The 14,447-nt window shown below is 43.4% G+C and overlaps 1 protein-coding gene across 1 annotated transcript in view; it reads left to right on the top strand.

Moving 5' to 3' along the window:
• The window catches only part of gpat2 (glycerol-3-phosphate acyltransferase 2, mitochondrial), a 43,177-nt gene extending 31,561 nt beyond the window's left edge, over positions 1–11,616 (top strand). The window contains exons 19-22 of the mRNA XM_008281572.1: positions 6,834–6,954; positions 8,732–8,800; positions 9,128–9,183; positions 11,500–11,616. Coding sequence (XP_008279794.1) covers positions 6,834–6,954; positions 8,732–8,800; positions 9,128–9,183; positions 11,500–11,616 — 363 coding nt within the window. The remainder of the gene's footprint in view (positions 1–6,833; positions 6,955–8,731; positions 8,801–9,127; positions 9,184–11,499) is intronic.
• Positions 11,617–14,447: the final 2,831 nt, after the last annotated feature.

Raw genomic sequence — 14,447 nt, 5'->3', positions numbered from 1 at the left:
CTAGTTTTACAGATTAGCATCACAGGTGAGCTGGTGTGCTTGAGCTGCAGCGGGTGGGGAAGGTTTGAGTGGAAAGGGACGGTGTAGCGCTTACATCTAAGCCATTTTAAAGCAGGAAGGGATTATTGTCGAGGGAAAAAAAGACCTTCTAAATGTACAGCTTTGATACGCAAAGATGAGTTTTTAAGGGTTTAATCAATGACCGACTTTCAAACGTGTTCATTAAATGCTGCGTATCTCAGGGAGCTGAGAGCGCTGTTTGCTACAAGCATCACTTGAGCAGATGCACGCAGCCAAACAAAAGTGTTCACTGCTGCAGCAAATGGGTAAAAGTTTGAGGTGAGTGTTGTATGAAACTTTACATATAAATGAGAGTGAGAGGCCGTACTGCAACCTCTCAAAAATTACTAATGAACATTGGAACGCTGAAATGGAACATTTTGGCTGCAGTTGTTCATATTAGATCATTATGGGATATGGACTGGTAAATGGACTGCAGTTATATCGGGCTTTTATCCAAAGCGCCTTACAATTTGCCTCCCACACACACATTCACACACACACACAAAACAGACACACACACAACCATTCATTACATTCACTGCTGCAGCTACGACTTGCCTCCAGCCTCACCTTACCCTAAATTTAATCTTTAAGCTATGTTTTTTTTTTTTTTTACCCTGAATTCAAAGCTTTGCGTGACGAGGACATGCTTTCTGTTACCTCAAAAGAAAGGCCTCGTAACATGTACCACACACGTCCGAGTGGCAGCAAGCTGTCACGTAAAGGCAGCGGCTCAACCTTGGCAGGTAATTGGGGTCTTGTTCAAGGCGATTTGAACGACATGTGGGCAGGAGGAGCCAGAGATCGATCCACCAACCTGCTGAGCCACAGCCACCAGTTGGCGTGTGCTTTCTCATATCAGGTGATCTCATAATTGTAGGCCGAGCTGCCTTCTTTGTGTGTGTTTGTTTGTTTGTGTGTATAGCCAGCTTTTCATATGAATGCTCGCCTGACAAGGACCTTGAAGGCTGAAGCCGTGCATCACTAGCAGAGCTTCTTTATGCTCCTTCGCACACTATCCATATTCCTTTTTTTTTATTACAAACTATAGGGAGCATTCAAGCAAGCTGGAATAAACTATAGAAAATGCATCCTAATAAGTTCTCATGCCTACCTTCGCTGCGAGCAAGCTGACAACAGTGGTCCAGTAAAACCGTTGCCACCCACACTAGCATCAAATCCTCTCTCTGACTTCAGCTTTGTCCGCCGAGGAAGAGCCTCGCCAGAGTTTACACGGCTTTGCTCTTTCAAAACTGCCGTCTTTTAACTTTCTCCATCCATCCAGTGCACTCGGTCTTCTCCGCCTGACGCCTCTGCTCTGCTGCTCTCAGCTCAGGTGCCGAGTGAGGACAGCAAACACCTCCATACCAAACAGTCGATGATATTCCCCGACCGCCTCACCTGCTACCTGTTTCCATGCTCACCTTGACAGATTCGCTCAAGGTGGTCTCGCAAAAACCCACTGTAGTACCTGATTCTGTTGTGTAGGCTCGTCGTTTAGAGATTTACTCCCAAAGATTAATTTTATTCACCAATGAAGAGCGCTTTTTCCAGAGGCACTTACATTTTTATTTGTGTATATTAAGTTATTTATTTGTATTGCTTCTCTGTTACACTAGCCGGGGAGTAGAATTAATAAATAAACACCCCCCCTGTACATTAAGAACTTATTTTTGCAAAGAGTAAACCGCAAGACTGTACTGAAAATGACAGCTAGCAGCTAAAAAATACTGCAAGCGCTCTCTGTGGGGCGCATGATGTAATTTCTGTACGGCTATTTCTCGATATTGATTCACTGATGCACATCCATGTGATCACGTCATGCTGGACAATGCGTCAGTGTTTATTACGGATGCTACCGTTAGATTCAACCAGTGCAACTTTTTCTTTTAAAATCTGCTCATGAATTATCTAATTATTGTATTGCCAGTGCATTTTATCCACCTCGAAATTCAATCTATGTGTAATTTCTCTGCCAAGCAGCCTTTCTGGCTGTGTTTCCTCAGCGGCTGCCCTTTTTGTTTTAATGTGTTTTTACTGCTCTTTTCTTTCTGCCGTTCTGATTTTAAAGTTCGTTTAAGTGCTGCACCTTAATATGATGATGCTTGAACACAAATGAATTTAGTGGCTAAATGGTGACTGCTCGTTGAAGAAAATTGGATGAGCTCCATTCAAAGTGTCAAGCTGATTCATATATTTTCAAGCAGATTTTGTTTAAAAAAAAAAAAAAACAAGAATGCAAGGACTACAGCTGCACAACAGTCAGATACGCCTCTCACACGAGGAGGAGTTCGTATGTGTAGATACCAGAAGCAGCCTATAATATCAGCTGCAAGCTGTTCAGCATGCTGTAGTGGTAAAAGCATCCATCCTTTAAGAGCCTTAACTTTTCATAATGGCTTTGTATGGCTGTGTAATGACCAAAGCAATTTTACAGGACCAGCTGCACTCCATAATATAAACTCTGCTCTCATATATTTCCATATTACATGATTATTATGGCCCCACACGACTATTTATAAAGTGCTGCCATGATCGCCCGTTTTCATGGCCTCTCTCATTACCAGATGTAACCATTAACACAGACTTTATTGCAAAGTAAATTTCCGGCTTCCGAGTCCCTAAAACAGACGAGGGCTTTCTTTATGGAAGAATTATGCAGTTTTTTTTCAGTTTGCACTGTGAGAAAGTATCCAAACTACTCTTTCCACTTAGTTTTGTGTACTTGTGGTTTTGGCTGTAGGCCTTGCTGTCAGGTGAGGGAAGCTTCAGCTTTAAAGGTCCCATATGGTGAAAATCAATTCTTATTTTGTTTTGTGGTTGTTAAAAACTTGGAGGCATAAGATAGAGGCTCTTGAGATATGAAAATGCTTCTTGCTGCTATTCACTCAGCCTCCCCACAAATAGATAGCCTCCCAGCTTTCCCCGCCAGTAAGAATTTTATTGAACTCCTACATACCAGTAACGAACCGAAAGTTGTTTGGCACAAACTGTGCAAGTTGAGCCACTCTGAAAGCCCAGCTGCCGGGTTTGTTTACTCTCTGGAGCTGCTTCTGCTAATTCTGCAATGTCTCAGCCTCAGCTCTCCACATGTTGTGTTGTTGGCTGCAAGAGTCAACACAAGAGAACAGAAGGTCCAGTGGATGACTTTTGTTTGTGATGTCACCAAACAATAGGAACATCCTCTGTGTTAGCATGTTGTGGAACCTAAACACTGCCTCGCTGCTGTTAACATCTGTTTGCTTCTCTCCTGCTCTCTGTGCTCACATCTGCTGCAGGTTATAACAGCTGAATTCTCATTAAAGCGTTTACATATTGTTTACGGGTGGGACTTTAACACATTAATTAATGCATAATTAACACGTTAAAGTCCCACCCCTAATATACTTTGAATCGTTAATTACGATTGATCAATTAATTACAACAAAATTAACGCAGTCAAATTTAATCGCAGTTTGCATCCAGGCAACACTGAACGTTTGTCAGCGCCCGATTTCATGGTCCACTGATCACATGAGGATGCATCAGCGCTACGCTAACAACAACAAACATGGAGGAATCCGATGAAGGTGCATCACTTGGACCGATGGAGGCCAAGTTTCTTTTTTAAAAACTGCCTGATGGAAGCCTTGACAAGTGCCTGGTTTTGTGCAACTTGCGCAAGAAAGAATTTGCATCCCAGCAAAGCACATCGAGCTGACAGTACCGCCTGAATGCAAAGCATGTTGCAGCGAGCACAGAAACCGCCAGAGCTGTTAGCGCTAGCAGTCCTGGTTCGAGTCGTGTCAGCAGCCCACACTGAACCAAACGACTGGATTCAGAGCCAAAATTAGAAAGTTGACATCTGACAAACTCACAGATTTGCTTGCAAAATGGATTGCTCTGGACTGTAGACCACTTTCGGTGGTTGATGATAAAGGTTTAGAGAATGTGCTACAGATAGCAACAATTTTTTTAACGCGTTATTTTTGTTGTAATTGATTAATCGTAATTAACGTGTTAAAGTCCCACCCCTAATGTTTTTTTGTTTTGGTTTTTTGTTTTTGGAAGTAGAAACTGAAACGCAGCCAGTTTTGACTAAATACCAACCAGCCATCATGTCGGAGGCATTTTCCAAGCTGCTGCTCTGCACCGCTGGACTGTTCATTTTATACCTAAACTCATCACTAACAGGTCATGAAAGACAACCATTGTCCTATGAATTTGACAGTATTTGTACTTCAGATGAGCACTCAGAGAGAAAGTGAGACGTGATTTAAAAAGTCCTGGTATCACACAGTCATTCACGTCTGTGTCGGCTGCCATGTGATCAACTGTTTGGCTCTGCGCTGTCACTCGGAGAAGTCTTCTTCCTGAAGGGGACGTGGACTGCAGCAGCTCAGCTTACAGTAAAGCTGCAGACACTAAAACTGTGTATTTATAACAGGCCTGAAACCAGGGACTATGCAATTAAGGACACATTCGAGACTCATTAACTTGCTTTTTTTTTTGTTTTTGTTTTTTTAAGCGAGGGGGCTACAATATGGGACCTTTAAAGTGTAGCATAGTATACTAGACAACAGGTATGTGAAGCCTGTCCTGTTTTGACATAACTGTGCAATATCTTAACTGCTTTAGGAGGTCGTTATTTGTTATGGTTTTAAGCCTAAAGCTTAGAAGCAAATGCAGCAAATAGTCTTGTTTAGTAATAGATAGATTAGATAGTAATCGTTAATGTATTACGGCCAAACTGCTCCCCCGAGTAACGAGAACCAACAGTCCATCATTATGTAAATACATGAAGGTCGGCCAGTTTGTGAAATTTCAAGAAAGTTTCTTCGAGTGCATAAACAGTGATGAAAGCGGCTCTCACAAGTACTGCTTCAGGAAAGGAAGGGCAGGAGTTCGCTCTGCTGCAGAAGATAAGTTCATCAGAGACTTACAAATCACCAATTAACAGCAGCTGAGATTAGAGCCCACATCAATGCTTCCCGGAGCAGACGAATCAACTGTCAGGGAGACGCTTTGACTCTGGCCTTCAAACTGCAGCAAAGAAACCACGACTGAAGGAGACTAATGAGAAGAAGACAACTGCCTGGGCCAGGACACACAAGGAAGGTCGTTAGACTTGTGAAAATCTAGACTTTGGAATAATGAGTACAAATTTGAGATTTTTGTTGCCAGTAATAGTTTTTTTGTGCGACACAGAGATACTGAATGTATGAGATCTGATGTGTGGTTCCAGCTTTGGACATGGAGCTGGATGGAGGTAAAGGTGTGTTGGGGCTCTGCTTGTAACTGTCCATCCATCCATCCATCCATCCATTATCTATACACCGCTTAATCCTCACTAGGGTCATGGGGGGCTGGAGTCTATCCCAGCTGACTCAGGGTGAAGGCAGGTTCACCTGGACAGGTAACCAGTCTATCACAGGGCTACACTTAGAGACAGACAACCAAGCACACTCACATTCACACCTACAATTTAGAATCACCAATCAACATGTTTCTGGACTGTGGGAGGAAGCCGGAGAACCTGGAGAGAACCCACGCTGCACGGGGAGAACATGAAGACTCCACGCAGAAAGATCCCGGGTGTCCTCACCGGGATGCGAACCGGCGACCTTCTAGATGCGAGGTGCTAACCAACTGCGCCACCTTGCATGTAACTGTGTCGGAGATTTATTCAACACTAAAGCAGCTACCACAGCACCCTGCAGCGACACACCATGCCATCTGGTCTGCTCTCAGTGGGACCATCATTTGTCCATTCAAACATTCGTTCATTTTCTTACTCCGCGTGAGGCTGCAGTGGGAGCAGGCTTAGCAGAGCGTTCCAGTCGTTCCTTTCCCCAGCAACGGTGTCCAGGTCTTCCTGGGGGATCCTAAGGCTTTCCCAGGCCAGATGAGATATGTAATCTTTCCAGCGAGTTCTCAGTCTATCCCTGGCTCTGCGTGCAGTTAGACGTGCCCAGAAAGCCTCCAGAGGAATCGCCCAGGAGGCCTCCTAATCAGATGCCACTCGCATTACTGAGCCGTCCGTCCGCGTCAAGCTCCATCTTCCTGTCAATCAGAAACAAGATCCAGAGATACATAAACCATCGTCTGTAAGTGCTATGTGACCAAGAAGCAGAATGATGGAGTGTATTAGCTGTATTAGATGACCTGACCCCATTATCACACAATCTAAACCCAACTGGGATGAGTTGGACCACAAAGTAAACGATGTGTTTTCCTTCATTTATACTTTTTTGCTTGCTGCAGAATTCCTAAAGTGTTGTTTCAGTGTTTTGTTGTCTTCAGTCTTGTTATACAATAGTTACAACCAGTAGGTGTGTTTAAACCTGTGACTGAAATGTCGAGTCATTTATGGCATCAGTCAGTGTTCACGTGTGCTGATACTTGTGGTCATGTGATGTATCGTCCACTAGACTTCAGACAGTTTACCAGCAGTGACTTCACATCCACACTCAGGACAGACACATCTCCTGCTACATCCTACCATCCGACACGACACACAGAGACAATGTGCCGACTGCTTATAAGTTTTAATGTACATCAGTTGGAAAAGTGTGAACCTGCACATAAAAGTGTGTTGCCCTCATCAAAGTTTAAGCCCCAGTGTTTGAATTTTCCACCTTTGCATCCAGCAGCTGCACTTGATCCTCCTGTGACAGTGACTTTTAAGCGTGTGCTCATTGTAGTGGAAAATAGTCCTTTCACTCCTGCAGTCCTTCTTCCTGATTGTGCTTTTTCTGACCTTTCCCGCTTCGGTCCGTCTGCTTTTCTAGATAAGCCAGCCGAGTCAGTGTCCTGAGATGCTCTTCTTCCTCTGCAGCATGCTGGCCGGACACCTGAGGGCGCTGTGCTGGACCACCGTGGCACTGGACCACATGGACACACCTCTGGCAGGTATGAGTAGTGTAGGTTTAAAGGAATCTTCATGTGTCAGCAAGTTAATGAAAGTCTCGCTTGTTCCGTCAGCGTGTCTTTTGATTTTTCAGCGAAAAACACTGCAACAACAGCACAACCCCTCGTTATATTCCTAAATCGGCCTTTTCAGTGTCTGTAGATTTAAATGCAGTTGAGCTGCTGCCGTCCACGCCCCCGTCAGGAACAAACCTCTCCCTGCATACGTACTGACAGCATAGAACAACACAGCTGACCTCACGGCAGCCGACAGAATGTTTAAAACCAGTACTTTCTCTGATTGCTCATTTTACATGCATTCACAGCCGTTGTGTTTAATTCTTGTAGTTTTGAGAACTTTTTTTTATTACAAACTATAAGGAGCATTCAAGCAAGCTAGAATAATAATAATAATAAACTGTAGAAAATGCATCCTAATAAGATCTCATGCCTACCTTTGCTGCGAGCAAGCTGACAACAGCGGTCCAGTAAAACCATTGCCACCCACACTAGTATAAAATCCTATTAAATAAAAAATAAGTTTGTCAGACAACGTTGTGGTTATAAAGTCAGTGGTACTGATCAGCAGCTGGCTATAAAGTGGCTGACATTTAGTATTAATGAGCTACATTTTAGTCAAGATGTCAGAGTTGTGCCGTTATCTGATAACAGACAAATATGTAAATGAGAACAACTTCATTTGGGAGTTGGTTGTGTTAAAATGTGAGCACAAAGAGTAAGAGAGAAGTAAACACATGTACACACTGGCTGAGTTTGTGTCTGTGAAGATCCTCAGTCCTCCAAGTCATGGTTACTCTCGTAGATTAATCATAGCAACTGCTTGAGTTCCTTGAAGACGTTCCACCTCTCATCCAAGAGGCTTCATCAGTTCTGACTGACTAGTTGGGAGTTCCAGATACTTCTATCCTAAAGGAGCCATTGACACCTGAGTTTCGGTTTCAGCTGGGGGTTTGTTGAGTTTAGGTTGCACAAGAAGTGATTTGACAGTAACTCGGCTGATCCTTTAGTTTCAAACTAATCGGAGTCTCTCCAGATGCTGGGAGTGCATGAAGACGCTTGTGTTCACTCTTACAGCCAAGAGCAGATTATTTGATGTGTTTTACTCGTGGCTCAGACATTAAAGACTTAAAATAGAAAGTAAACAAACCAGTGACAAGCTAAAAGGGCAACTGCTCTTTAGGAATGGCAGTGGGCAGCGAGGGGGCGGGACTATACGAAGCTGGAGCTAGACGACTATTGATTAACCTGCAGTTCAACAAAATCCTTACTGCTGGTAAAACTGGACGGCGAGCTGGTTGTGGTGGGGCTTGAGAAAGAAGTAAATATCATCATATCTTGCTTTAAACCTGGCACCACAAAACACAACAGTAAATGGGTTTTCACCATAAGAGCCGTTGAAGGTACAGCGATGGTCTGCGCTTCGTGTGGGGGGAGTAACACGTGTAACGGGTTATGACTTGCTTTTATGCTAATGAGTCTCTTTGCAAGACTTTGACTTTGCCTTGAAATTATCATATTTTTAAAAGGTGCAGGGAAATCAAAGCACTGAAGGAGCTCGTGAGTTGAAATGAATGCTGAAGGCAGTCTTCACGTCTCCGATAATTACGCTTCACCCGACGCTATTTGTAGTGACCTCCCCAACAACCCGTCTGCTGCAGACATACAGTATGACGGCACGCCACCGAACCACACAGACTCCATGCATTATCTTAGCGGGCTGTCGGTAAACGCCTCCATTTTCGTGTCTTTCCTGCTGCAGGAGCCGAGTTCGTGGCTCGGGTACACTCCCATCTGCGTGACACAGCAAATGAGAAGAAGCAGCACTACGGTGAGCTCGAGCCGACATCTCCTTCCCCGAAAAACACACACTCACACCTTCCACTTCTTTGTGTCGTAGCTTTAAAAGCCTGTCACCTCGGCTTTCCCCCCCCACTCATTTAGCGTCTGTTGTAAGCAGCCGACCAAGACCAGGCTCATTAAAAACACTCATTAGACAACCGCAAACTACCCAAATGACACCCTTCAATAATATTCAGAGTAAAAAATTGCCATCCCACTGGTAACGGCTTTGTTCTGTTATCCCGACCTGGTTTTTCTATATTGGATATCTGTCTGTTCTTTTGATTCATGTGTGCCTTTGTGCTGTATCTCACAGAGAGCTGCTCAGAGGAGGCGGCACACACCGCGGTTAGAACACTAATAGACCTCGGGGTGAGTGACAGCCTCTGTGCGTCTCTAAATCTGTCTGTCTGCCGAGAATTCTGCACTCAAAGTTTAGGCGCAGTCCAACTCTCGGGAAGTTCAGCTCCACCGTTAATCTCTTCCCAGGTGACCCCGAAATCTGGCCCGAATCTCAAAATCACTCGACGCCGCCGCTTTTTTTTTTTTTCAGCGAGAGCCTTAAGCTCAGCGTGAACTGGAGTCCAACCTGATTTTGATGCGAGCAGAAAGTAACTGCGTCTGACTGGAGCCAGCCGTATCCAATCATGTGTGAGGCACAAGTGTCAGTCTATAAAGAGAATACACTGGGCCAAGGACACGAGTGATTTAAAATGAGAGGCTGTGAAAGAGCAGCACAGGCGGGTTCAGGTCTCCCAGGTGTGGCACCGTGATTCACATTCAGGTCTCGGAAGAAATTACATTAACCCGTAATCCTATTATTGTTGTCTATATCTATTTTACATTTTCTCGGATGATACCTCCAAGTATGCGGGATTAAATTTGGATTTGATTTGAAAACATTCATAAACTGTCAGCGAATTATCCGACACAGCAAATTTAATTTCTGCCGGGTAACAAAGACGCCGCAGAAAACAAACACAATACTTGACTGGAATACTTATTTTACTTTGCGTATCGTTCCCTTTACTTCACTGCAGTCGTTTAACAGTGATAGCTATTTAGACCAGTGGTTCTCAAACTGGGGGTCGAGACCCCCATGGGGGTCCCAAGATAATTTCAGGGGGTCGCCAGATAATTGTAAAAAAAACAAAAATAATAATAAAGCAGCCTACGTTTATCAAATAAATGTGTATTAGAGCTGTCAAAATTTAAAGTTTATACTTCCTCCCACTCCTTTTTCCAAACTTGTTAATATTATGATTGGATTGTGCAATATTATTTTTCTTTTTTGCTCTTTTTTAAGTTATTTTCTTTTGTTTTTATATATTTTTTTCCCCTTTTATTTGTTCGAAGTAAATTCATTCATTCATTTAAAAGAAAATTAACGTAAAGAGATGAATCTGTGGAATTAAAACATTAATTTTTAACGCATTAATGCATAAACAACAAAGTTATTACTCATTAGATATTAAAAATTCAAATTGGGGGGTCACGAACACAAACTTATCTTGGTGGTCGTGATTCAAAAAGTTTGAGAACTTTCTAGATGTAATTGAGTAATAATCATAATAATAATAATAATAATAATACTAGAACTCACGGGACCAGTTCTTCTGCCTGTCTGAATATTTCTTGGACTCTAACTTGTCGTATGGAGTATTCTAGGAAGTGCACACTTGGCAGAGGTCAAACAAGCAGGAAAACATATTTCGAGGATTCCTCTGTGGCCCGTTTCCCTCTGTTCTTGTGTGTTGCGAGATGACCTGATATGAAAAAAGCTTCGCTCTGGCACAACGAGCTGAGAATTTACCAGAAACTTTGATGAGACCAGATAAAAGGGGCCTTTTCTGTGTTTATTGTGATGGATTATCAAGCTGCGCGGGTTATTTTTCATGCAGCGCGAGGAGGAAGGCGGCAAACGGTTTGTCTCGCGCCTGTTTTTCTTTATCTAGCACTGATTCTGCAAAGGAATAGAGAAGATTGGCACCGACCTAAACGCCGAGACCCGAGGAGACGCAGGCATATGGTGAAAAGTTGGCTCGAGAAGAAAGTTCAGTGATGCAATATTTTTATTCATAAATATATAAATTAATGTTTCTGCACAAATTCCCCGCTCTAGAAATGAACCACTCAGCCTTTCAACTCAGTTAAGTAGACAGTGTCTGCTCCCATCAGTCTCCTCTATCAGTCTGTGGGCTGGGAATCGCTGCCTTTAAAAATAGAGCATCATTGACCCATTTATCCGCAAAGATCTCATGAGGCGGTTATTAAGTTTATTATCAAGGTTATCAGTCAGACGCGGTTGTAATCACGCTCGTCTTTAGGATCTGACAACTAGTTCCACCCTCTGATGTCGAGACGATCCACCGGTCGGGACCAAACGTGCCGCTAATGTTTAAGCAACTTTAAGACAAGAAACGAGTGAAGTTCGGCTTTTCTCGTTTGTCTAATTACCTCAGACCTTGCAAAGTGAATAAGGTGGTGTGTGTGTTTTTTTATGTAACATCTTTGTTTTTCTTTCTCATTGTCGAAGTGCCCTTGTTTTGAAAGGTTTTGTTTTTATCTCTCTTATTACTTCACTGTTCTTTATTTGGCCTTGTGCAGAAGGCACACCACTGAAGATAAGAGGAGGCTGTGTGTTGTGTCCTGACGCCGTTGTGTTTATGTTCCTCATGTTCAATTCAGGTCCTTTCGGAGGAGCGTCAGGAGGAAGGCGTTCTCCTGGGTGTTCGTCCTTTGTTCCAGCTGTCAGAGAACAGGCAGAAGCTGCACGGCTTCATCTCGCAGTACCTCTTCAATTAATGCGTTTAACTGAGCAGAATGACTCAAGGCCTCGGCTCGGCTTTGTTTTGTTGCAGGGTCTGACCTCATCCGCTGTCGGTGTCAGGAAAGCTCGTGTTCGCTGTTAAAAAAGACGCACGCTGAGCCGGGACGCTCGTGTTTTTAGGTTAATTGCGTTTTGATTTTTCAATGATGAGACATTGATTTTAAGTTTATCTTTAGTAATAGCATTAGCATAAAGCCGCAGGAGATGAGGATTATGAAGTCCCTGTAATCAGCAGCGAGGACTCGTGTAGGATGATGCTGCTGCTGCCGCCGCTCGGTGCAGCTTGTGCCTCCAACATGTTTGTTTTGTAACGAAGGCTCCTCTGGTTTCGTTTGTTCCGCGTGAAGATGCTTTTTGTTCAAGTTAAATAAGGTTCATACTGACAATAAATAAATTCAGAGCATGCACAAGGTGTAGAGTTCCTGGAGACAAACTGAAATCCTTTACAGTAGCTCATCAGATAGAACTTCCTCCACACAACGCCTCATTGTGAGCAGTTCTCCTGCTGAATGCAGATCACTCTGTGCTGAGTCAGACCTCTGGAGAGTCTGCCTGTTTGACGTCGACCTTTTTGACATCCAGGTCCAGAGACAAATCGATGCCTCACTTTGATCGGGACAGAGAGCTTTTTCTGGCAGACGTTAATATTTTGGGCATTTACAGCCGACTGTTTGTACAAGCCAGAGTCACTGCAGCTGGCTTTTTTTTCAAAACTCCTAAATCGAGCACCAAGCGAAGCTGCAGCTTCTGTCGACTGCGAGCCTCTACTGCCCCCTGGTGTCCAACCGAGGACACTGATGACTCCTAAATCAGTGCTACAACCTGAAATTGATGCTTGTTCAGGTTTTAAAAGTAAACGATACTCAAAACAATCAGGTAAATATTAAGAAACAGATTTTTGAGTGTGCTGCTGATAAACACAGGTGACGGTGGTGACACAACAATGAGTTGACATTTTAAAGTCACTGATCAACTTGTGCAAGTATTATATAGTATTTTGTAGAGTGTAAAGCAGCTACGTGTTCTGATTTCTGTATATATAGTATATTACAGCTTTGTTTATGCTACACAGAGTTGCATAGTAAAGGGACACTTTGGGATCCATCCATCCATCATCTCTACACCTTAATCCTCACTAAGGTCGTGGGGGGCTGGAGTCTATCCCAGCTGACTCAGAGTGAAGGCAGGTTCACCTGGACAGGTAACCAGTCTATCACAGGGCTACACTTAGAGACAGACAACCAAGCACACTCACATTCACACCTACGGACAATTTAGAATCACCAATTAACCTCAGCATGTTTCTGGACTGTGGGAGGAAGCCGGAGAACCCGGAGAGAACCCACGCTGCACGGGGAGAACATGGAGACTCCACGCAGGAAGATCCCGGGTGTCCTCACCAAATCGGTAACCTTCTAGCTGTGACCATTGAGCCACCTATTAATGATATACTGAACAAAAATCCAAATACAACGTGTAATATTTGAGTAAATTTTAACCATTCCTATGAACACAGAGGATTAAGTATTTGTCACTCCTGCTTACAGCCATGAAACCACCAAGTTTGCACCACGTTAGAAATAATAACGGGCAAATTCAGAAATCACGAGTCAGTAATAAGTCACACACAGAGTTAATGAGGTTGTTGATCGCTTGTGGAACGTTGTCCCACTTTTCTTGAAGGACTTGGTGAAGTTGGGGGACACTTTGTGGAACTGGATGACGTCGTCAGACACCAGATCATCACGAGGCAGATCGTCTGTCTGATAATTGTGGGTGAAACTGTTCCTTAGATGACTAACAGCGGAGTTTTGGACATTTAAGTCCAACTAATATGCCAGCATCCAGTCATGCCAACAGCCCGTTCTCATTCGCTTGTTATCTGTGGCATCGCATCATTTGCTGCATTTTACGGCGGTGACCTTTTATAGTTTTATAGCTATTAGCATTAGCTGCTATCTGATCAGTTTCACAAAGTGATAAAAGAAAACCATTGACATGCTGTGTTTGTAGTTCTGATCAGTGAAATTATAATTACTGCACAATTACAAAAAAAAGAAGCAGCAGCCAGTTCGGATAAAGGGGGACAAAAAGGATAAATATCAGGATTTAAAGCTCGGATTTGATCCATTTTTTTCGATGACGTGTTCCAGCTGATTAGTTCAAGAACCGTCTCCAAGTTTGTGGCTGATAATGGGGCCTGTTGGATGATTTTATGTTTCACTGAGCTGCTGTTTTGAATAAATGTTCCTTCAGTAACTGGTTGGAACTGCAGCTCGGTGTTCAGTTGGTGGAACCAGTGTGGCAGCTCTGACATGAGCCTGAAGTTAAACAGTCTCACCCTGACAGACGGGATGAACTGTCGATAATTTCCTTAAATGTGTGATTCTTTTATTTGATATTCAAGACGTTCTGCGCAGTTAGAAAAGTGCCCGTTAAGTTATTGGTTTTGCGAGGTGGTTCGAGTGTCTGAGCCAGACATCGACCTGCAAATTGCCCCTCATGGACGGCATCCGTCAGAGGAAAATATACGAGGACAAAATAACGTAAGGCCTCGCTTTGAATCCGAGCATTTCACAAATTATAAGTGGTTCAATGGTCGAACACAATTACCGGATTCACTCATCACACTGCTGCAAATTGTACATTTGGTCCTGGGATTTCCCTGAAGCTCTCTAAAAAAAAAAAATAATATTAAGACCTTTGTGGTTTCAGCGGAGAGAAAATGAAGCAAGGAGGTACACGACTCAAAGCCCAGATCGAGGAAATTATTAAGAATTTCCTCCCAGGCAATATAAACGACACA

Source organism: Stegastes partitus, unplaced genomic scaffold (assembly GCF_000690725.1).
Source record: "Stegastes partitus isolate 25-593 unplaced genomic scaffold, Stegastes_partitus-1.0.2 Scaffold237, whole genome shotgun sequence".
NCBI classification, from domain to species: Eukaryota; Metazoa; Chordata; class Actinopteri; family Pomacentridae; genus Stegastes; species Stegastes partitus.
Note: the sequence above shows the minus strand (reverse complement) of the source record. Positions and strands in the feature narration are given on the sequence as shown.